The sequence below is a fragment of the Strigops habroptila genome, chromosome 13, assembly GCF_004027225.2.
Source record: "Strigops habroptila isolate Jane chromosome 13, bStrHab1.2.pri, whole genome shotgun sequence".
In the NCBI taxonomy this organism is placed as follows: Eukaryota; Metazoa; Chordata; class Aves; order Psittaciformes; family Psittacidae; genus Strigops; species Strigops habroptila.
Window position 1 is genome coordinate 10,570,591 of NC_044289.2, and position 23,207 is coordinate 10,593,797.

Here is a 23,207-nt window from a genome sequence, read left to right on the forward strand (position 1 = left end):
GCGGCGGCGGCCCCGCCCGGCCCGGTGGCGGGAGCGGGCCCGGTGTGCTGGCGGATGCTGCCGATGCCGCTCGGCGCCCGCAGGCATGGTCCCGACCCGCCAGGCGAGGCTGGCGCCCGCCGTGCCTGATGCTCCGTAAGGAGCGGTTTGTGTGCATGAAGGATTAAAGTGCAATAGAGTACCAGCCCCGCGCACTGCATTCCGCTGCAACTTGGAGGAGAAAGGCACAGCTACAGCAAGCGCCACTTTTCTCCCTTTCAATGAAATAAAAACGCGGTTTAGTGAAGAGAATGTTTAATAAAACGAAACGGGTTGGGATAAAAGTTTAAAAGAACATAAATAGCTTCTGTTACTCTCTACCTCAGGCGTGGGTTTTCAAATGGACACGTAAAAGTGGTTCACTTGCCACTTGTGAAAGTGAAGACGTGAAGGGCTGCAGACGCAGTGTGTAACCTGCCCATGCCACTGCTTGCTTGCATAAATACTATTTTCATAAGCTTTTTCAGAGCTAGTATTTAAAACTTTGCAGACTAAGACAGGGTGTGTGGAGACCACAGTATACTTCAGGTTTTGGTACTCATAAAGCAGCCATATCGAAATGCTCTTTATTTAAATGTGTGAAATAATGAAAGCACATGGACTGAAGTCCTGCCACGCTATTCATACAGAGCTCGTTCAAGATGGACAGACAAGTAAAGCCATTAAGTACACTTTCCAGTAATTCCCAAATAAAAAGATATGTCAAACTAGTGTTGGGCACTTATAAGCAAGTTACTGGTACAATACTAGTCTCCAGCTTTCTCTGAAATGCACATTACAGACGACAAAATCCAGAGATAATTCAAATATGTCAAGTTCTGGAAAAAAACCCAAGCTCTACCTTCGATTTACCTTGGAGTTATACTATACAAGAACTTACTGATTAAAAATGTCTGTACTTACAAACTCAGATTTAACCAGCTAGTAGAGATGGATTCCTCACATTATCACAGCAGAATGGAGTTCATGTTGTCAGAGTACCTTAACAGGTATGATGGCCTTTTCCTCAAAGCATGAAGTCTGCTGTTTAATGGTTCCATTTCCTCCATTCCAGGTGGGTTTTTTTGCAGGTTGTTCTCTTCTTCCACTGTGAATTATAACAGAACATGTATCGGACAGAAACAAAGGAAGTGTGCAGGGAGGAACAGGTTCATGAGGGGCAGCAATAACACTGGAGGTGAGTTACATTGGTTTTTTTCCTTTGGGCAAATTGCATATTATCCATATTTCTTCCATTTAGGCCACAAAGTCCTTAAATTACATTTACATCGCATCCCTTAGACTCAAGACTGATACAGAACTTCAAGTGTCAATAGAGAACAAATACTGTGTATCTTCCCCCCTCCCCTTTTAACCTTTAGTTCCTGTTCTAGCAAGTATAAATAGATAACTTGAAAATTAGTTCTGATTTAATCACTGTATCCTTCATTATATGAAGTGCTTCCATTTTTCATTGATATGTGATGCTCGACAAAAAATAACAAGACCCCCACAAATAATAGTAAATGTAGCTGTAGAACTGTAGCATTTAACAGTTGTGTCTATTTGCTCCACCTGCTGGTGCATATTTCTCTTAAAGCAGGCTTTAGAAGACCACATGTATTAAAAATTTGGCCAAAGATGTACACAAGAGACATGCTTGACTGTAAACTGAATTTGTGAGACATACCAATTAAATCTAATCTGATTCCAACATTTTCTCAGTCAAAAGAAAGCCAATGGAAGCCCAGATGTAGGGAAATGTAACCCACAGCTCATGTTTTGGATGCTATCATTCATTTTTATTGTGACAATAACCCAGACAGTCACCATTTTCTACCATCTATTCTTCTCCAAGAAATGTCCTCACCCACATGGGCATCTCTCTACCTAACAACTCATTTGCTTCCTGAATATTCAAAGATCAATTTCCATTTGGACAATTAGTGCAGGAGAAACATCCTGTTTCTTCAGCCTATTTAATTGTTCTCTGCTCAGAAACATCAAGAAAACACTATGCTCAACAAGCACTCTTCTTTCCATTCCCTCTATTGATAGGAATTTTTTTAGGTTTAGGTTTTGAGATGTTGTGCAAGGAAATAGCAACAACATCCCCATTGGGGGGGGGAGGGAGGGGGGGTAAAAGAGGGGGGGGAAGTCAGCTCTAGGCTATGACATTTTCCAGCTGTACTCCAGGACAGAAGTATCTTTCCATCCCTTTCCCCCCCCCCCCCCCAAATTAGAAAAGGACAGCACAAAAGAAAACCGCCTAACAAGCCTCTCTGCTCCCCCATACCTAAAGTTCTCTCCACCCCCCAAGTCTTTGGTATTGGATTTTTTTATAATCATACAAATGGTGGCTGCAAAATTTTAACTTGCTTTAACTCCTGTGTTATTTTGATTTTTTTTTCCCTGTACACTAACTTTGCAGCAGATTGATTGCAGGCGGCTTGACTAGAGTTGAGAAGAATATCTGACACACAAACCCCCTTAAATTACTGCAAGGACTGAAGAGAAAAGTTGTTCTGACATTGAAGCAGCAGCAAAGAAACCCAGCTCTGATAGGAAATGGGTAAAAGTGTTGAAGAATTGGAGTATAATTTTTTAATAAATCCCAAACACATCCATACCTTCTTCCTAAACTAGCAATCCAGTTTGGGTGGCTAATCTGCCTAACTGACCAGACTAGCCAGAATAACTGGTTTAGCATAATAATAAAATAAATTATTTAATGGCAACAAAATTAAACACAATTTAGTGCAAAATGAGATGCATCAGAAACATATCATTAAAGATTTTTTTTCAAATGGAGAAAGTTTTCTTCAGCAATATCTTATCAAGTGAGTAATCAGAACCTTGCACGTGCACTGAAAACATGGCTCTTGTGCTGTGGATTATTAATCACATATTAAAGAAAGAACAAATCCTCACATAAAACAAAGTACATAAAAAAACCCTAATGTTTCAGCAAAACAATTCATATTTTCAGCAACCTTTCACTAACCTATAAATGTAATTTAATCATTGTATAAGCTAAAGTTATGTGAATTTGTTTTTCATAACGCTTTTGTAAAAAACAACACATTTCATCACTAATTGTTTAACCAGAAAAAGGACAGAGAAGTCAACTGAAAAGAAAATACATCTTCAGGGGGAATTTAAAACAAGCCAGTATCTTTGTTGCCATCAGACAGTCACACATTAGTCAACGTAATCTGGAGTACTTTGCTGGTTTCACTGAAAGAGTGACTGTATATGAGAATGTTAAGGGACAATTGTAACAAATAAATGTTAGAACAACACTAGTTTGTAAACATTTCTTTCTTGCTCATGGCCAGTAAATTCAGAAGCTCAGTTCCAGCTACTGAGGCTTAAAGCTAAGCATCTAAGATTTAAATAGTTTACCTCATCAGTGTTTTTTTACCCATTTCTGTAACTACTAGACAGTTTTTTGTGGTAAAAGTCAACACTGAGATGGTTTAAATAAGGCAGTACATATGTGCTTTCAGTTTAGTAGATGCAGCAGCCCATTTTAAACATTAAGAAACAAATATAGATGAAACATTGCCTCCTCCATCCCAATTCATTTATGAACAAAATGGTGAAACTAATTAATTAGTTACTTAGCATTCAACAAGACTGAGCGTTTAGAAATTCTAGCATTTTTCAGAACGTGCTGGAAACTCCAGCTCCCCGACAACATCCTGCATTTTTAGAACCTACCACGAATGATTTCTGGTTTTAGTGGACTTCAACAGGAGCAGGCAGGAGCAACGCTACTGTCCACATCGCTCTGCCACCATACAACCTCCACTGTATTCCACTTCTTGTAGCCAACTCCAACACTCAATAAGAAGAGAATGTAAAATTTATCAGCTAAAGAAGGTTTCTTGTTAATGTGCTTTTAAAACCAAGGCAACCTGTTCATTCCTGTTACACAGTCCAAAACCAGAGATACAGCTTTGTAACATAAGCTGTTCTGCACCACCTAAAAATATGCCCTTCCTTTTATCTCTAAAATAATATTCAAGAGATAAAACAACTGTTAGATACCCACTAGGAGGTAAGGAAGGTTAAAAGTAAGAGGACCTAATTTTGGTTGCTCAAGAAGGCAAATGCTCAGTAATATTTTATATTTTTATGTGCACATGCCTACTTGCAAAGATGAATTCAGGTTACAATTAGATTGTGACAAGATACAACACACAGTTGATTTACATAAATTAAAACCTTAAATATTAAAAGAGCTTAAGAGGATCATTCATTAAACTATTACATCATTAGGGAACACGCCTCAACATCTGTGCTGACAGATTTTATGCAACTTCAGCAAAGGCTTGAAAACTGAAACAGGAAGAAGTGTCCAATTTGACTGTTACTCTATGTGACATTCATTATGTTGAAAGAAGAAAGAAACACAATCAGCTCAGTTCTCAAAACACTGACAAAGCAATATTTAAATAAATAATAATTTCAAAAATCCCAACACCACAACAAAAAAATCCACAAAACAAACTTCACTAAACACAGCCCTACCACGCTGCAGTCTTTATCCTAGACCTCAAGCACAGGCTTTCTGACCTGTCTCTTCCATGGCACTTAGGCTCTGTGTTTCTAAGACTTTTGAAGATCCTCTGTGACATAAACATGACTTTACAATACTCTCATTACCCCTGGCTTAGATTTGGCTTTTATTAGCATTTCTTTGGCTAATCATTTCTGTTTGAGAAATCCACTGTGCCTTTTGTTTTATCGACTTCATAACAAGATGCCTGGATTGACCTCAGATCTTGCTGTGACATAAGGGTTTGGAATTGGTTGAAGTATTTGGTTAAAGAAAACTAATTTCGAAGACATTAGACATTATTAGCAATGCTTCCAAAAGCTGCAATTCAAAGAAGTTGCCAAGCACTTGGGAATTCCTAGTTGATTACCTGTCTCATACCTTCCCTATATTGTATTTAACACATGGAACAATCCCTGACTGTAGCAGGTTTTCTTCCTAACCATGGAACAAACCAACAAATGTTAAACAGTGTAAATGGATTTTAAAAAGTAATTGCAGAGAGAAGCTCAGAATCATCTTAGTCTTGTACATTTAAAAGTTGCCTTAAATACCTCTAAGCAAGTACTCATTTTCACCCAAGTTCTACTTTTCTGACTCCTCATTCTCACTCAGCCAGAAAGAAAAGAATGACATTTCAAGAAAAACAAATTGTCCTCATCATCTCATTTAAACACCACTTCACATTTCAGCTTTCACACTCTCTATTAGCAAGCCAATAAAAAACAAACAAAAAGACGTAAGACTCAATGTCTGAATTCAGTTTACTTCCAAAAGCATATACACTTGCTTTTCTTGTTAATGAACTAGGTTTTACACCAACCTGCTCATTTTTACTTGTAAACTCAGTTGAGTATCTTTCTATCTCTAATTACCCTGTGAGATTTGCAAGAACATTGGTTTAAATAAATTAAAACCAGACTTTTTGTTACAGTTTCCTGAAACATCTTCATAATAACAAGCCTAGAATTAATTTCATGCACTTGGTGTTATTGTAAGTATATATCCAAATATATTATATATAGACAGTGATTTTCAATTTAAGAAAAAAACCCAGCTATCACGTTCTAAGAAGATTCTTACATCAAGTACGTGTACATGGAACACAATAGTAGCTATCCATATACTTGCATTGTATTTGTATTTCTAAAATAAGAATTTAAATAAAATAAACTCTCTCTTAAAAAAACAACAAACAAAAAACAAAAGACCAAGCTTCTTTGAAACAGCCATCATGAGTATATATATTTAAGAGTGCAATCAGTTTATTCAAGTGGCAATATTAGGAACATACTTTCTGATAATACAGAAAGAAGAAAACCTTTAGAGAGTTCAAACTTGTCTATTTTACATGCCTAGAATTGGATACTGGCACCTAAACCACTGTGTGGATTCACTTTTTAAAGCCTGTTCACATACATGTGCACAAATTGAAACCTACAGGGACTGTAAGCTCATAGTTGCAGAACACAAAGAAAACATTGTCTTGTGAGCAGCATGCTGAGAAATACTTGAAGGCTAAGCAAATCTCACCCAAACTGCACAAAAGATTATAATTCTATCTAACCAGGCATTCATTATTATCTAAGTTTATTAAAAAAATTTGCGAGTGTATTCCAGTTCCATGGGAGTTTATAGGCTTATGTGAATTGATGTAATATTCCTACAATCTATTTGAACAGAGAGAAAGTTATGGCAAGCAAGAAAGTGAGTTCATTAAACTTATCCAACATTGAGATACCAGCCTCAGATCTATGTGGGTTACTTAGAAAAATACCATTAATCTTTTTATAATATAATCATATTAAAATCATATCCACACAAAGTGTTCACATAAGGAGCAAATTAATACCTTCATCAACATAAAACTCTCATGAGACTCCACTTGGAGTACTGTGTGCTGTTCTGATGTCCTCAATTTAAGAGGGACATGGAGCTGTTGGAGCAAGTCCAGAGGAGGCCATGAGGGTGATAAGGAGGCTGAAGCATCTCCCATACGAAGACAGGCTGAGAATATTTGGGCTGTTCAGCCTGGAGAAGTTGTGTGGAGACCTCATAGCAGCCTTCCAGTATCTGAAAGGGGCCTACGAGGATGCTGGGGAGGGACTCTTCATTAGGGACTGTTGCGATAGGACAAGGGGTAACAGGTTTAAACTTAAACAGGGGAAGTTCAGGTTAGATATAAGGAAGAAGTTCTTTACTATGAGGGTGGTGAGGCACTGGAACAGGTTGCCCGAAGTAGTGATGAATGCTCCATCCCTGGCAGTGTTTAAGGCCAGGTTGGACAGAGCCTTGGGCAACATAGTCTAGGGTGAGTCGTCCCTGCCCATGGCAGGGGAGTTGGAACTAGATGATCTTAAGGTGCTTTCCAACCCAAACCATTCTATGATTCTATGAAAACCCTTGAGGCAGTCTAAAGTAAATTATTATCTACAGGATTTTCTTTCTTAAGAAAGAAAAAAGGTTATGCTTGGTGAAACATTCATTGCAATATTGTTTGCGTACCTCCCTTGTACATCTTCTGAATAGACTCAGAAGTTTAAAACATTAGTTATAAATTAAAGGGGGGAGGGGAGGAAAAACAAGCAGTTGAGGGAAAAAATTCTGGCACATCTAACTGGCACAAGCATGAAACACTGGCTCTTTAGAAATATTTGGAAGTTTTGGCTTTTATTTCAAAAGGACTAACGTTATACTATAAATTAATTGGCTACTTTCGTCCCCCCCATCCCTGCTCCATACAAGACAGTACAATCCACTGCAAAGTCCAACAGGCAGTCTAGTATTTTTCCCAAGGCACATGGTTTGCATCTTTACTAAAGATTAGTCTCACCTTCATACTGAAAGATTAGTGATGTCCTGTCAGAATTTGTCCTCTTTCTAAACCTGCAATTTTTAAAGAGAAATCAGGTATAGAACAAGTTTCCTTTTTTACCAGGCTACTTCAGATATACCTCTTACTCCATGTAAGACCAAGAAAGAAAAAATTCTTGGGGAGGGAAGAGGCGGGGAGACAGACAGGCATCGTAAGATCTTTTTGGTACAGAATTTTGATTTTGTAAAAACAAACAAATCAACTCAATAAAATAAACTTAGATTTACACAGCCTTCTGCAGTGTCTGTAATGCAAATATTACAGAAATGTAACAACTTCTGATCACTGAACCAGAAGTTCATGCCGATTCAGCTGTTGTGAAACTTGGAGATGCCTACCAAGGTACGGAGATGATCTTGTCATAAATGTACAGTTATCAACAAACATCTTTTAAAAATATAACCTGATAGTGTCCATTAAAATAATAAGACATCCAAGTAACAGCTGTGCAGTGTCAATTTTCTAAATCAACAGTATTCTGTCAAATGTTGTCTTCCGATACTAGCTTATATCCTCATACTGGTTTTGATTTTCTTGTTCTTGGTGATGCTCCACCTTCTGATTTTGCTGCTCCATTGGCAATGTTAGCTGTAATTTTGAATTAAAGTACAGTAAACAAACTCAATTTCGCTTCACATGAAAAGATATAGAAACTAGATAAGGGAAATAAAATACATTAAACAGAGGTACAGACACATTATCTGAATTTTCATCTTAAGAGTTGGGGGACAAGATGAGTCTACCTTCAAATAGACTAAAGAAATGACTTGCAGCTTATGACTGCAACCCAAGTATTGCCTTCAGTGGAACCCAAGCTCTCCTTCAGAGTATCTCTACAACTGTGAATACTTTTGCAATTACAAATAAGGTGAACTGATAAACAGTGCACAACATCTTTCCACAAATGCTGCCAGAGAGCTGTAACACCTGTGCTATTCTTTGTTTTGCTCAATTAAGTCAAACTTCTGCTATTCCAAAGCCTAATCGTCTTGGGAACTTATTTGCAATGAAGTTATTTATCCGCAAAGAAGAGAAGAATCTGAAAGACTGGAGGAAGAAAAGAAAAAGAAAAAAATCCTCTGCAGGTACATTCAGAACAGAAAGGCTGCTCTGGAATGATAAGGAAAAACCATATTATGAGCACCGTTATGGTCTAGAATCTTCCAACTGGTTTCAGCTAATGCTGACTCAGCTAGTAAACCTGGAACGCAAATTGCTTCAAGCCCTCTTCGTAGAAACTAATACATAAAGATCAACTTCACAGAGAGAGCCAGCCTGTGGTAAAATTCTCAAGAAACTGCATTTTTCAAAGCTCTACCCAAATCTGAGAGGTTATGTCCAATTTTTCGTACATAATGCTATCCAGAGGTTTATATATATGCTAACAAGAATATGAAATTTCACTGTACCAAATCTTCACAAGTCCCATTTAACTAATTTAATTGATATAACATTAGAATTCAGAAATTATACAATATCATTCAATTAAAAGCCTTTCTCCATTAGTTCTCCTTCGCCAGATACTATGATGTTCCTTGAGTTCTTTTTCAGTGGGTTTGATGTTCTTTACATGATGTGTCTTTTTAGAGAAGAACTAACTTAATTTTAATGGTCTGAAACATAATAGAAGAATAATTTATGAAATACAGAAGCGCTTTCAGATACTTTTTTTCGCCCCTGGTGTTAAATCCAAAAAATTACTAGTGGCATTGTAAAAGACTGATTTAAAAAGGAAAGAAAACCCTGGCATCATTTAGCCCAGTTTCATGAAATACTGCTTGCATTTTGATTAACATAGAGTTCAGTGAATAATCCTGAACAGTACCCAGGGCTAACACTTAATACAACTAGCACTCTGTGTGCTGTCCTCTTAGCAATATGGAATTGGACGAGAACATGCCCTAACATTTGAAGAGACTTCAAATATTACCTATACTAGATATATTACCTATATCATCTGCATGTTAAAAGACAGATATTTTTGCTGTTTTATAGGAAGGAAAGATGTAAGATGATACATCTGGTATGAAAACATTTGGCCTAGAAACAATGTAAAAAAATTTTACACCACTGACCTTTTTCTGGTTCCTTCTTTGTTCGTTTGTTCTTTGTGATAGTTGGTTTTTTGTTTGGAATCTGGTCCTCAACACACTCTCTCCATTTCTTCAGCTGAAAATGTACAAACTTCCGCATCATCCAGGCCTGTGTTAGACAAACAGCACCCAGACAGCCAATCCTAGTAAGATTTGAGATTTTGGAGACAGTTAGATGACAGTTTCAGTTAACCGTTAATAGACTGTGAATCTGTACTTAAACTATTTTTTCTCCAAAAGTCTACTATCAAAGCAATTAAGATCTTCATACCCCAGGAAACCAGACATATCAGAAGGCTTTACCCAAGACAAGATGCATCACGCAAGAAGTGAATGGAAATTGTATGCAAGTATATTGCTAGAAGCAATTGGGTTTATCGAGGAGTTACAGCCATAGCTTTCAATGGCTGACAGGAGATTGTGGCATTGAGGCCCCTTCTGCCAAGCAATCTATGAATAAGAAATCATGCAGATTCAAAATCCCTCCCACACATTTGATTACAGGCATTAAGTTATAAGAGAGAATGTTGAAGTGATGAGCTTATGCTGAAAATGTAATAAAATTTTTAAATTAACAAGCAAGAACAAAATATGCACAAAAAATATTTTAGGAAGGCACCAAACAAGTAATTAGTTAAAAATATATGAGTATTAATATCATCAAATGATATCATGTCCAGTACAGACATTGAGAGGGGAGGGTTGGGGAGGGGGGATGTTTAAAGAGATGATATCCCAGGAAGTTTATTTTTAATTTTTTTCATTTCCCTCCCTTCTCCTCCCTCCCTCCCCCCCGATGAATTCTGTTCTACTACTTTTGTGAAAAGATAGAAAAAAAGAAGAAAATTTCCCTTCCCTTAAATACTCAAGAGGAAAACATCGCCCAGGGAAATTCTTCCAAACACATTATCCTCCTGGATTGTTTTATAAAAAGATTCTTTGAAATGCCCCATTATACATGCATGAATGTCTACTAGCCTTGGTATACCTCACAGGGAGTATATTGAAGTTTCCGTCTGCTATGGAAAAATCTGGATTCTCTGCTCTTGCCAGACCAAATCCAAATGTGAGGACAGATACAGTTAGGGTCAAAAGACGCACTATTACGAAAAGTAAAGCCCAAATGACAAATCTGAAAACAAAACAATGAAATGAATATGTTTTCTCCTTTTAGTCCATTTCTTTTCAATGAAGTCAAATGTATGAAGAACTTTTCATTAAAATTTCCTCAGCAACAATAGAGAAACAGGTCTGTAGTTTCCAGGGTCGTCCTTCCTGCCCTTTTTATAGAGGGGCATCACATTGGCCAACCTCCAATCCTCAGGGACCTGCCCACTAGACCAGGACTGCTGATAGATGATGGAGAGTGGCTTAGCAAGCTCCTCTGCCAGTTCCTTCAGCACTTTTGGGTGCAACCCATACGGCCCCATCGGCTTGTGCACATCTGAGTGAAGCGAGAGGTCTCTAACCATTTCTTCCAGAATTATGTGGACTTCAACCAGTTTCTCATCTCTGCCATCCTACTCAGGGAACTGAGCACCCTGAGGATGGCTGGTGTGACTATTAAAGACTGAGGCAAAGACAGCATTAAGTACCTCTGCCTCTTCCTCATCCTCAGTCTCTAGGTTTCCCCCAGTATCCAGCAGAGGATGGAAGTTCTCCTTGGCCCTCCTTTTATTGCTAATATATTGGTAAAAGAACTTTTTATGATCTTTTATGGCAGTGACCAGATTTAGTTCCATCTGTGCCTTCGCCTTTCTGACTTTCTCTCTACATAACCTAACAACATTCTTGCAATTTTCATGGAATGACACAGTCCCTTCTTCTGCAGGTGATAAATTCTCTTCTTTTTCCCTGAGTTCCAGCACTATCTCCCTTTTCAGCCAGGCTGGTCTCTTCTCTGCTGGTTTGATTTTTGGCACATAGGGACTGCCTGCTCTGTGCCTTTAGGATTTCATTCTTGAAGAGTGTCCAGCCTTCTTTGACCCCTTTGTCCTTTAGTAATGTTTCCCAAGGAATTCTGCCAACCAGCATTCTAAACAGGCCAAAGTCAGCCCTCCAGAAGCCTAAGGTGGAGGTTTTGTGGACCTTCATTTCGTGATCGCTTTGCCCAGGATGGCCTCCAACCTCCACATCACCCACCAGACCTTCTCTATTTGTGAACAGCAAATCTAGCCAGGCATCTCCCCTAGCTGGCTCACTAACCAGCTGGGTTAGGAAGTTATCTTCCACACCCTCCAAGAACCTCCAGGATTGTTTCTTCTCTGCTGTATTGTACTTCCAGTAGACATCTGGTAGGTTGAAGTCCCCCACAAGAACAAGGGCAAGAGACTGTGAATCTTCTCCCAGTTATTTGAAGAACACATCATCTGTAGTTTCATCCTGGCTAGGTGGTCTATAACAGACTCCTACCAGGATATCTGCTTGGCTGGTCTTCCCCCGACCTTCACCCACAAACATTCAGCCTTCTCACTCACAACATTGAGTTCAAGGCAGCTGATGCATTCCCTGACATACGACGCAACCCCACTGCCTCTTTCTCCTTGCCTACCCCTTCTGAAGGGTCTGTAGCCATTCACTGCAGCACTCAATCATGTGAACCATTCCACCAAGTTTCTGTGATGGTGATTATGTCACGATTTCCCTGCTGCAACTACATCGACTACATGTTTTTGAGACATTATCTTCTCTGTTGTATAGTTCTTTCCCTTTCTCACCTTACCAAAAGGAGAACCACCTGCAAGAACTTAGAGGGAATGCTGCTTTTATAACTTCTTTGACTATTTTTAAGAACAAGTGTCCCTACATACAAACATTTATGAACATTTAAGCAAACAGGCAAATGACAGGATTAGAAACCAATACAAAGATATCTGAGATGGAACTTGAGTAAAAACTGCTGCTGCTGAGTGTATTTGCTTCCTTGACTCTGTAATGATAGTGACTTGCTTATGAATTCAAAGCAGATAATAGTGGACATTGAACAAGTGGTGATTGCTGCCTGAGTACTTTTACATACATGCAAATCCATTTATACACAATTAGTAAGCAAAGTTCTGAATTTAAATTAATCATATGCAAGATTTACCCTTTTTGCATGTCTTCATCACAGAAGTAGAAGAGACGCGAGGCATGAAAAAGGAGTTCCACCAAATAGTGAGGTACCACCAGAATTAGCCCCAAATGCTGCAAACTATAAAACAGAAAAGTTAGAAATTTTAATGAAATTATGAAGAAAATAGATCTGTCTATTCAAAATGAATATGCAAATACTTACTTTAATATATAGGCACCAGAGATATGAGTAATGTAAAGGCAAATATAACGTAGCTGCCTTGGAATATCTTCCTAAAATTAGAAAAATTATAATAAATGCTGTTACAGTTTAACTATATTTTCCAAAGAAAAATCTTATCATTCATTAGGTTTGATTATTTTTTTCACACTATTGTATAAACTTCCGGAAAAACTATCTGAATCAAAAACTACAGACCACCTAGACTAAATATACATAAGTAACTGAATACACAAATCACAGAATGGTTTGAGTTGGAAGGGACCTTAAAGCTCTCCTACTTCCACACCCCTGCCATGGGCAGGGACACCTTCCACAAGAGCAGGTTGCTCCAAGCCCCTGTGTCCAACCTGGCCTTGACCACTGCCAGGGATGGGGCAACCTCTGCCTGTACCTCACCACCCCCGCAGTAAAAATATAAATATGTAGATATTTATATAGTTTATATAAACAAAACTATTAATACAAATAATTGGAAAGAAGAGATATTTAGTTAACTGTACTGACAATTTCCTCCATACCTTTTGAATCTTTTGGAAGTACAGCTCCGGCAGTGCATGAAGCCAATAGGCTATCTGGCAAATATAGAAGAGTTTTTCCTGAAAACTAAACAATAATTCAGGTTAAGAAAACACAAGATGATGAGTTTTCAAGCTTTCAACATGAGATTTTATTTCATTATTTCAACAAGATTTTATTTCAATATCTTAATTCAGTCTGACTCATTATAGTTTATGATTTCTAAATCACAGTAACCACAAATACAGAACGACTCTGGTGACAGTTTTTTGAATCGGCATCCATTAACCTTCTTGATAGCACATTCTGAGCCACCTTTTGAGACAGTAGGAAAGAAAAAACACCAAAAAATCTAACACATAGAAATCGTTAATCCATTGAGCAGTGGAACTCCCTAAAAAATGCGTATTACCCCTCTTTCCTCTATCACACTCACTGGAGAAAAACGGAGCGGGGGGGGCAGACAAACAACACAGTTTTGTAAGTCATGGTACTTAAAAATAAATACCCCCGAAACTATAAATCCCCTCTAATTTGAAGATTCACTCTCCAACAAATACATTTCTTTAGTGTGAAACGGTTCAGCAGTCCTATTATGTATCCCATCTTGTAAACACCTTCACTTTAACTCAGCTACCATGGTTAAGTTTAAAAAAAGGCAAGAACACGTGTAAGTATCTCTTGGATTGACATTCAGTCCATCAAAAACTACCTTTGGATAAAACAGCAGTTTTCAAACAGAACAAAGTACTTTCATCGAGTTGTCATTCTTATAAGGTACTAATGTCACTGCCTTATTAGTGGTTCTCTAAAATTTGGGGTGGTTAAATATTCAGTGATTAGAATAACCACAACTTTTTCAAATCGAAAATAGAACACTTACAGCATACGAGAAAAGGGATAATCTTTCCAGAGCGAGGTTAGGTTCATTGTGAATTCTTCCTAAAGAAAAAGGCCATTGATTTAAAGACCTTCTTAATATTTTAAGCCTATTTTTAAAATAAAAGTAGCAAATAGAGTGACTTACTTACTGCATTCAAAATACCTGCTCCCCATATAACTGAAAACAAGTAGAACAATGCGAGCTGTCCCGATTCATTGAATTTGCTCTGCTCTGGTTCTGACAGCTGCAGCTGTCTATTAATTTTCTAGAAACAAAAAGTCGATCAATAAATGTAATTTCTAAACCCACAAAAGCTATTTGGGAGTTAGTGTTCACTCCTGATTCCTCATTCTGATCTTCCATTCCTCAATCAAAATACATAGCTCCCACCATTTAAGACTTTGATCAGCACTTTGTATGACAATTAGTGTCAGTAAGACTTGCCACTATGGTAAAGTTCACATGGAAAATAGTCAGATAATGTATTAAGACTAATTTTTTTCACCCATAATCAGTCATACTGCTAAATTTTTCCAGTCTCTTTGCACATTTAAAAACCAGCTGAGCTTCTGTGGCACAGATGATCTATTTGCAAAGACATTCTAAGACCATTCAATAATAGATGGTCTTCACAATGGCTTTAACAAATTCATTTCACTTTGCAACTGAGTTGGTGTAAAAGAGCACACGTTGAAGTCCGAGCTCCCTCTTTGAGGCAAAGCTCTGCTGACAAACAGAAGTCCGCCACTGCAGTAACTTTTGGTTTTGATCGTTCTAATATATCTTATGAATATAACACAGACCTCATTCATAGGTATCTTGAGTACACCATGAACATTTAATGTCTGGTTTTACAGAAAAATGTAAGTTACATTGATTGAAAGTAAAATTTAGTGGTTTATACCATTAATAAAGTGAAGAAATATCACTTTAAAAATATCACAGAATCATTTAGGTTGGAAAAGACCCTTAAGATCACCGAGTCCAGCCATTAACCTAACGCTAGCAAGTCCAAGTCCACCACCAAATCAAGGTCTAGTTGCATTTTTGTCAAAGAACAAAAGGATTGATCATAAGAGGGCTTCCAAACGCTAAACCATTTGTGTACCATGGCTTACACAAACTTGAAGAAAAACTCTTAGCAACTGATGGCTAAAAATAACATGATTAGAAAAGTAAATGATAGCCCAGTAATAAACTTACATCTAATATGCACTCCTGGATTACAGCATGCACTTTAATAGCTACAAGCATGTAGAAGCTGATTGTGGCAATGTCTTTGGGACCATAGTCGTAAAAATCAAACTGCTCACTGCTGTCATCTAAAAAAAAAATAAAAATAAAGTGTATTTTTACATTCTTCTGAAGGAGTATCCTGTGCAACTGGCAAAGGGCAGCAGCGACCACTGTTCTTGGAAGTTATAACTAGTGTCCTGTATCCATTTAAGTTTTATATTTTTGAAAATTACTTTCTATGCCCAGTTAGACAACTTGGAACTTCTTTTCCTTCAATACAATGATACCATTATAAGCCTAGAGCAAACTATTGAGAGCACTGTACACTCATGTGTTGCTTTAATACATTTCTTTCATTCTAAGCCATTTAAAAAAAAACTCAAACCAAAAAACAACAAAAAACCCCACACCACACCCCAACACACTGTCCTCTATAATTTAGTAGAGACCAAATGAGATTCCATCTTAAGAAGCATGACTATATATAGGAAAAAAGAAACTATATAGTGAGGATAGTATCCCCAGTAGTTCAACATATTGGTAAGTAATAAATTCCCCAGAAGTAGTAAGAAGTTCTCATAAATCAAAATTAAAAAAAAAGGGAAAGGGAACAGGAAACATTCACACATCTTACAGAAATACTTGAGGTGTTCCTATTTACTGTTTCTAAGTGTGGGAGAATTTACAAATGAAATTCAATTCAGTTTAGAAAGCATGTACCAGGAGCAATAAACCTAAGGAAGTCTTATTTTGTAGGGGTGTCTCTCCTTTGGCCCACAAACACCCATTACAACCACCTCACTTTTCTTTACACACCTGAGACACTGCAGTTGAAAAGAAAGAACCTGGATTACAACTAATCAAGAGCCATGCTCATCCTCATTTACAGGCCTGCATGTCTAACATTTCCATCATTGAGTTTTCCCTTGAGAGGGCATTAATTTGGATGTCTCTTATCTATACAGCCACTTTTCATAAACAGCAAGGAATTTTTGTTATCTTTAAGACCTTTGCCCTTTGTCAGACTCTGTTTGTCTTGTTCAAAAGCCAAACTACAGAAATACAGACATCAAACAAATCTTTTTTTAATTTTTTTTTTCTTTAAAGGAAACTTGGCCAGAAGGTGTCAAGGAAGCAATTGGTGCTTCTGCAATTGCTTGTCCTGATGTACAGGACACTCATACGACTCTAGGTGTCAGATATCCTATTTCTACATTTCAAAGTGGCTTGTGGTATAACCGATGAACAAGTAATTGCATAGCAAATGCTATTGCTGCCTGGTCCCTAGCACTGCTTTTCAAAATGGACCTTCACTAGCAATATATTCATTGTTTGCACAGAGCCCATGCTGAGACCTCAAAATTGCGTTTGCAGAACTCCACACCTCCTATTAAAACTAAAGGAGGTGATACATTGTTCATTCCATTGTAGGAATGTACATATACACATATATACACACACATGTATGCACCAAACACTATGAAGAAGTCCCATTGCAGGCATCTTGGTAACTAACACATGCATTTGACTTCTGTCTCCACTATGTTACTTCTACTTGATGCTGCTCAAATGTCAGTAAAACTGTGTCCATATCAAGTGTTCAACATGAAATATCTTGGGAAACATTTGCAAAAAAGGATAGATATTCATTCCTGCAAGCAAAGTTGATCAATGCATTATTTGGAACATACTGAATGCAGTTAGAGTACTACATTATTTGGAAGAGCCACAGCACAGAGGTCTCAAGTTTGGAAGTCAAGATTAGAACAAAAGTCATACATTTTGCCAATTTTGGGGTAAAAAAGAATCAGAACTGTCTCCCTTTGTTATTTAAAAGTATGATTGAAGCAGCAACATTAATTACTTGAGAATAATAATGTGATATTTTTTAAATATAAACCACAAAATCCATTACTAACGACAAAAGAAATCATGAATAAACAACAAATATATAGAACAGTACAAAAATATTGTGTTACTTGGTAACTCTTGTTGATTGTATCAAAAACTGGAAAGAATTCATACTTTTTGCATGGTTTTCATATTCAATTTATATTAAAATGCACGTTAGTAGAAGTGTTAGCTATGGGAAAAATAACCCACTTATTCACAAGCAACAGGATGTATCAGAATGTATCACAAACACTAGAATGTATCAGTGAATATAGCATTAGTAAATCCAAAATTAGACAGACAAATACGAGAGTAATACTATATTATAAAAGTGAAGTCATGAAGGGGAATTGAAGTCATGAAGGGGGGGAAAAAAAGGTAATTTTTAATAGTTGAGCTTTTGCATTAAAAAAATAGATTTGATTTAATCTCACCAATGGTATAGGTGACATTGTACTGCACAGCAAGAAACATCATGGTGTACTTGGATGCGACCTGAAATTCAAAGAGAAACAGGGAAAAAGTATCAGTTTTTTCAACAAGCTAGACTATAAACACCCAAAACTAGAAGATTATGCCATCAACTCCATCAAAATGTTCTCCTACACATGATTTAAATCAAAGAGGTCCCAAAAGTGTTACTGATCTCCACAATATGGAGGCTCGCCTTGTTGCAAAACCTTTACCATTCACTGCATAGGGTCAGGCCTTGAATTATGGCCCTTTAGCTGAGGATCAAATTACTCTTTTACTAAATAACATTTTAAAGTGTTTAGAAGTGTAAATGGCTTTCATCTATTTCAAAAGTTAAAAAACTCTTAAATCAGATGAAAGGTTTCACCTAACTTTGCAAGATATTAAAAAAGCAATGCTCTGGCTAAGTGTCCCGTAAGTCAATAGAGAATTCAAAACATCAGAGTAGAATTATAAGATTAATCAATTTCTTGTATGATAAATCAAGCATTTTCTAAAAATTACAGTACAATTAAAGTAACCAACGTTATACTTTCATGTTACTTTTTCTCCAGTGGCAAAACTAGTAAAAAACCCCAACCAACCAACCAACCAAAAAACCCCAAATATCCCAATACTTTCAGCCATCCCTACCTCTTCAAAATATTTTCCCATTCTGCAGTATATTTAGCCCTCAGCTATAACAATGGAACTGTATAGAAAGTGAATTACTGTATGACCCTACAACTGAGCAATAAGAAGAAAATGTGTTTGCTTAGTTTAGTTAAAAACATTACATTATCTGATTTGCACAACTTTAAAAACAAACAGCTGTGCTGATATAACCAAAAGAGTCATAAGCTGTAACACAAGGATGTAAGTGGAAGATAAAGAAAACCCAATCAAACAAGAAAACCTACCCCTGCTTCCTTTGCTGCAAAAAAGGAAAAAAAGCAGTACATCCTACACTGCCAATAGCAAATGCATTTATTATGTTTGTAAGCACTCAGTTATGTAGATCATAAATCAGAGAAGTACAACAGGCATAATCTGAAAACTGGTGTAAAAAAATAGAAAAAATTAAGGGTTGTTTTGTTTTTTTTTTTTTTACAGTTTCACTTCAGCTGATCTTCATAGAGATGACTTAAAACAGAGAAATAGAAACTGAAACCAGAAAGCTATTTTTGTCAGCTGTTACATCATCTGAAAGTGTAATTAAGACCATTCATGAATACATAAAACAAGCACTAATTTACCCGGCTATGAGGTAAGCAAGAGGCACAACAATGCAAAATAAGATCTGTAGCAAAAAAAGGGAGAAAAAGGCAAATTGCTTCAGTACACTGGGAGGGCACCTGTGAAATTAAGCAGCAGAGGAGTCAGAAGACTGAAGAGTTCTTTTAAGAGGAAGCCTTATTAAGGAAAACGAAAGTACCAATTTTTCTGGCATACAAAATTGACTTTCAGGCACTGCAGTTCTATGAGCAATCTAACCATTTGTAAGCCAGCACTACCATCAAAAGGAGCAATGCTGCCTTTCTCTTTACTGCCAGTTGCTTCTTGTCTCTGTCCCACACTTGTGTGATCAAAGTAGTGGTGTGGTGAGTTAGACAGGAAAGTTACACAAGTTAAAATTGACCCAGCAAAACAGAAGGGAGGAAAACCCACTATTAATCTTAACAGATAAATTTCCAAATATGCTGCACGTAAGTTACATATGGTTATTGAGATAACCATATGTTACTTGTGTTATGCTTCTATTGTGCTTGTTTGAATATATACTATTATACTTCTTATTGTGTAATTTAAACAACTGCATCTTTCTGATGCATATATGATTTTTTTGATTGAGACACCTCCCATTTATTATGAGAGAAACAGTGGTGCTATGTTACAGGTTAGACCTCTGTATTTCAGTTCTACCCATTCACTGCAGAAAAGCAGGCATACAGGAAAGCTGGAGAGAGGCTTTTGACAAGGGCATGTAGGGACAGGACAAGGGAGAATGGCTTTAAACTGACAGAGAATTTTTTGCCCCCCAATTGATGCTGAAATATTTCAGTGAAGTATATAAGTTGCTTACCCAGAATTTAAACTCTATTTACCAAGCCTTATTCTATACTCAATGCCATCATAAAATATTCACATAGCAGCACACACAGCTTTTGTCCCGAAAGTGGGAAAAAGAGGCCTAAAAGAGGTGCCTAATCCATCACCCCAGAAACTAATAAGCAGATTGCACATGGAAATAAACCTTACAGTAACTTTTAAGTACACAGGCAAAGAGAAATTCAGAAGTTCGTCTGAGATTGTCTAATCCCATATTTTTCTTCAGATTATCCACCATTAGGGAGCTGAGTGAATGGCAGCAATAGACACAGTAGTGCAGAATGGTGAGCAGCAGTTTTTAACTACCATCTGGTTAAGCATGCTCAGAACAAGAGACTAGCTGAAACCCTCTTTATGACAATGTTCCTAACTGCTTTACCATGTGGACTTTTGAACAGAGTGGGGAAAAATGTAAATAGACACAGCAAAGAGACATAAAAAGACTCTAAGTAAGAAGGCTTGAAGAACTTTATAACTCAGGAGACTGGAACTGAGTACAAGGGAGCTTATAGGAGGGTGCTAGGAATGAAACATATGCAGAGATGAAGGAAAACTGGACAATAAAAGAGCAGCAATCTGACAGAAGAGGGTAGGAGTAGGGGTGCATAGTGAGAGCAGGAGCTGGCAAAGACAAGTCAGCAGACAAGGCACTGGCAGGATGTGAGCTGGGAAGAGCAGAGAAGTGAAACTTTCTGCGCAGCCAAGACACGTAGAGGAAGACGACCGAACAGGGTGTCATGGTGTGAGGCGTCGGGTAGAGAAGAAATAGGGACATAACCCGGTAGGGAAAAAGGGAAAAGGCAGCCGGAACCGAAGAAGGTGCGACAGAGCAGCTTGGCAGCGAGACTGAGGGATGCTCAGCGGGGCTCCAGAGCGGGAACCAAAGAGCACCGCGGTACCCCACAGCAGGACCAGGTGCTGTGCTGCTCGGCCACCACCAGCCCCCTCACCCCACCTGGTACCTCAGAAAAGGAGGACAGCAGGAGACTCATCACCAGGACGTACGTGGCATCCACAAGCTTCTGAATGATAAAGTCATGATTTATCACGGCCGGGGTCTTGTATTTCCTGCGGTAGGCCATAACAGTAACAGCCCAACCAACCCCACCAAACCACACCTCAACGACCACCACCTCACGCACAGTAAAACACCGCCTGCCCAAAAGACCCACCCGCTTCCCTGTTCCGGCCAATCAACCTTAAAACTACTTATGGTTGGCAAGTCCTGGCAACAAATCGTGAAGAGCGATTTCTAAGGAGGCGGTCTTTCGGATGCTGCTGGGCGGCGGGAGACCGGGTCCGGGATGAGTGACACGGGTCCCTGCCAATCCCACATGCGAGCCGGTGGGGCTCCCCTGGAAGGAGGCCGCGGACCCCAGTGGGCGGGGGTTGGCTCGTACTGGAGGCGGGCTCCGCCGTGAGGGGGTTCCCGCCTGCAGCATCTCGGTGGGGTGAGCGCTTTTGGTTCTCTTCGGTTCAACTCGGCGTGGCCTCTACTGCGGCCGTGCTCGCCGCAGCTCCTGTGGCGGCCAGGTAGCTCTGTTCTCCGAAAGCCCTGCGAGGCACGTTGGTTGGTTTGCTCTTCTCACGAGTCCCAGGACTGCGGCCCGCCTGGGTGGTGGGAAGTGGCTCCTCATCATCCCCCCTCTGCAGTTGTGCGGTGGTCCTCTTTTTTTTTATTTCCTCTCCATTAAAATGAGAGAAAGGGGATTCGGAGTGCTTTGAAGTCCTAAAAATGTGTACACTTGGCTATCTAGCTGGAATTTAGGGGGGAAAACCATACCAAGTTATCCAAAAAGTGTACTGAAGGGAAGGGGGAAGGCTACAGGGTAACATGGCATCCAGAGAACAGGGTTGGAAGAGGAAATAAAACTTAGGTTCCATCTGGCAGCCCGGTGTCTCCCCTGTGCTGAGTGTGGCCTCAGCTGAGGCCAGTGAAGAGAGGGTCCTCTTAGATCCACACAGCAAATAGGACCTAAATTCAGTTCAGCTGTGAAGTAGTTTTGCTTCCTATTGATTATTTAAATAGGCAATGCTTACTGAAACTATTTTTTAGTATTCCTGAATTTGCTTATTAAGTGTTCTGCTTAGTTGTGGAGTTTTGCTACGCTTGTACTCCTTTTCCCAGCCTTATTTTGAGTTTCAGGCTAATATATTCAGAAACTGGACTTTACATTGGAAATTAAGAGTTGCTGCAGAGCACAGGTGCTATTTGGGGCATTCATTTGGGAAGCAACTGCTGTACATGTTCTTTTTCTCAGCTGAAAAGAGGCATTAAAAACGAAATACTTGTAGCAGGTTGTTTACAAATCATGGCTGATTTATTAAAAAGAAACAATATAATTGAAAGTATTTCATAATTGTTTAGCATAATTGCTGCTTCCTTTCTTTTTCTAAAGCTACAAAAGTAATGCTGACTGAGAATTAACTGTGATTCTAAACAGTTTCATTTCTTCTTGGAACACATCAGAGACAGGGGCAAGGCATGCTAAATAGGAATAGGAAACAAGAAACAGGAACTTGGAACTTAATTTTGGAACCCAGAATATACTAATTTGATACAATTTATGCCATTCTTTTCACTATATTAGAGTGAGCAAGCTCATTTAGATTTTTATCGGCTGGCAATATGGTTTTCTAGAAGATACCTAGTGTAAGGGCTTAAAGAATGTTATTTAAGCTCTAAGTTCCAGGTATGAAGACCCAGAGGCGTTTTTTATCTCTTTAATTCCAGTGTTTCTCTGTTACATGTAGGCCCATTTAACATACAGCCCACTGTGTTGTTTCCATTGCCCTACCCTTTAAATAAATGAACTTAACAAACGTAGCTATTCTTATTTTTATAGTTGCTTTTGCTAGTAAAAAAAAGGCAAGCAAAACAAAAAAACCCCCATAACCTTTAGTTAAAAAAAGATTTCCACTTTTCTATTGGTTTGTCATTCTATTTATTTAGTCAAGGAATTAAACAGAAAATTAGAAAGTTATTTCCCACCAGCCACCTAGGTTGGAAACAACTGCATGGGCTTTAATAGTTAGTTTGCTATTAAGTTTTATTGATTTGTTATTCTTCTATATAGAAAGCAAAATGAAATTAATGTTTTTTGCAGAGTTGTAGAAATCAACTGGAGATCTGCTTGACCACACGGAAGTAGCTAAGAATGACTCCTTTATTTTGTACTTCAGTTAAACAAGAAGACCTCATTCAGAATTTGAGTAAATTCAGAGAAGAAAACAGATCCAGTTATTGTCATGGGGTAAGTAAACCCAGT

General features: G+C 38.2%; 2 protein-coding genes across 6 annotated transcripts in view; one reads left to right on the plus strand and one right to left on the minus strand.

The window, feature by feature from the left end:
• Positions 1–96: 96 nt before the first annotated feature.
• On the minus strand, positions 97–21,228 carry LOC115615291 (translocating chain-associated membrane protein 1-like). Of its 4 annotated transcripts, none has more exons than XM_030503307.1 (12): positions 20,901–21,228; positions 17,811–17,871; positions 15,451–15,569; positions 14,396–14,512; positions 14,248–14,306; positions 13,367–13,451; positions 12,828–12,898; positions 12,639–12,743; positions 10,539–10,682; positions 9,533–9,693; positions 7,416–7,468; positions 97–1,126 (listed from the first exon to the last, which is right to left on the minus strand). In XM_030503307.1, the coding sequence occupies exons 1-11, from the start codon at positions 21,018–21,020 to the stop codon at positions 7,431–7,433; spliced, it is 1,080 nt and encodes a 359-aa protein (XP_030359167.1). In that variant the 5' UTR covers positions 21,021–21,228; the 3' UTR covers positions 97–1,126; positions 7,416–7,430. The 4 variants fall into 4 exon arrangements, with proteins under 4 accessions (XP_030359167.1, XP_030359168.1, XP_030359166.1 ...); XM_030503308.1 differs by lacking the exon at positions 97–1,126 and adding an exon at positions 2,184–5,024; XM_030503306.1 differs by lacking the exon at positions 97–1,126 and having other exon boundaries at positions 7,231–7,468; positions 20,901–21,227.
• Positions 21,229–23,045: 1,817 nt separating this feature from the next.
• The window catches only part of ZMYND8 (zinc finger MYND-type containing 8), a 64,737-nt gene continuing 64,575 nt past the window's right edge, over positions 23,046–23,207 (plus strand). For both annotated transcript variants that reach the window (XM_030503272.1, XM_030503278.1), the window contains exon 1: positions 23,046–23,192. The gene's annotated coding sequence lies outside the window, so the exon portion shown is untranslated. The remainder of the gene's footprint in view (positions 23,193–23,207) is intronic.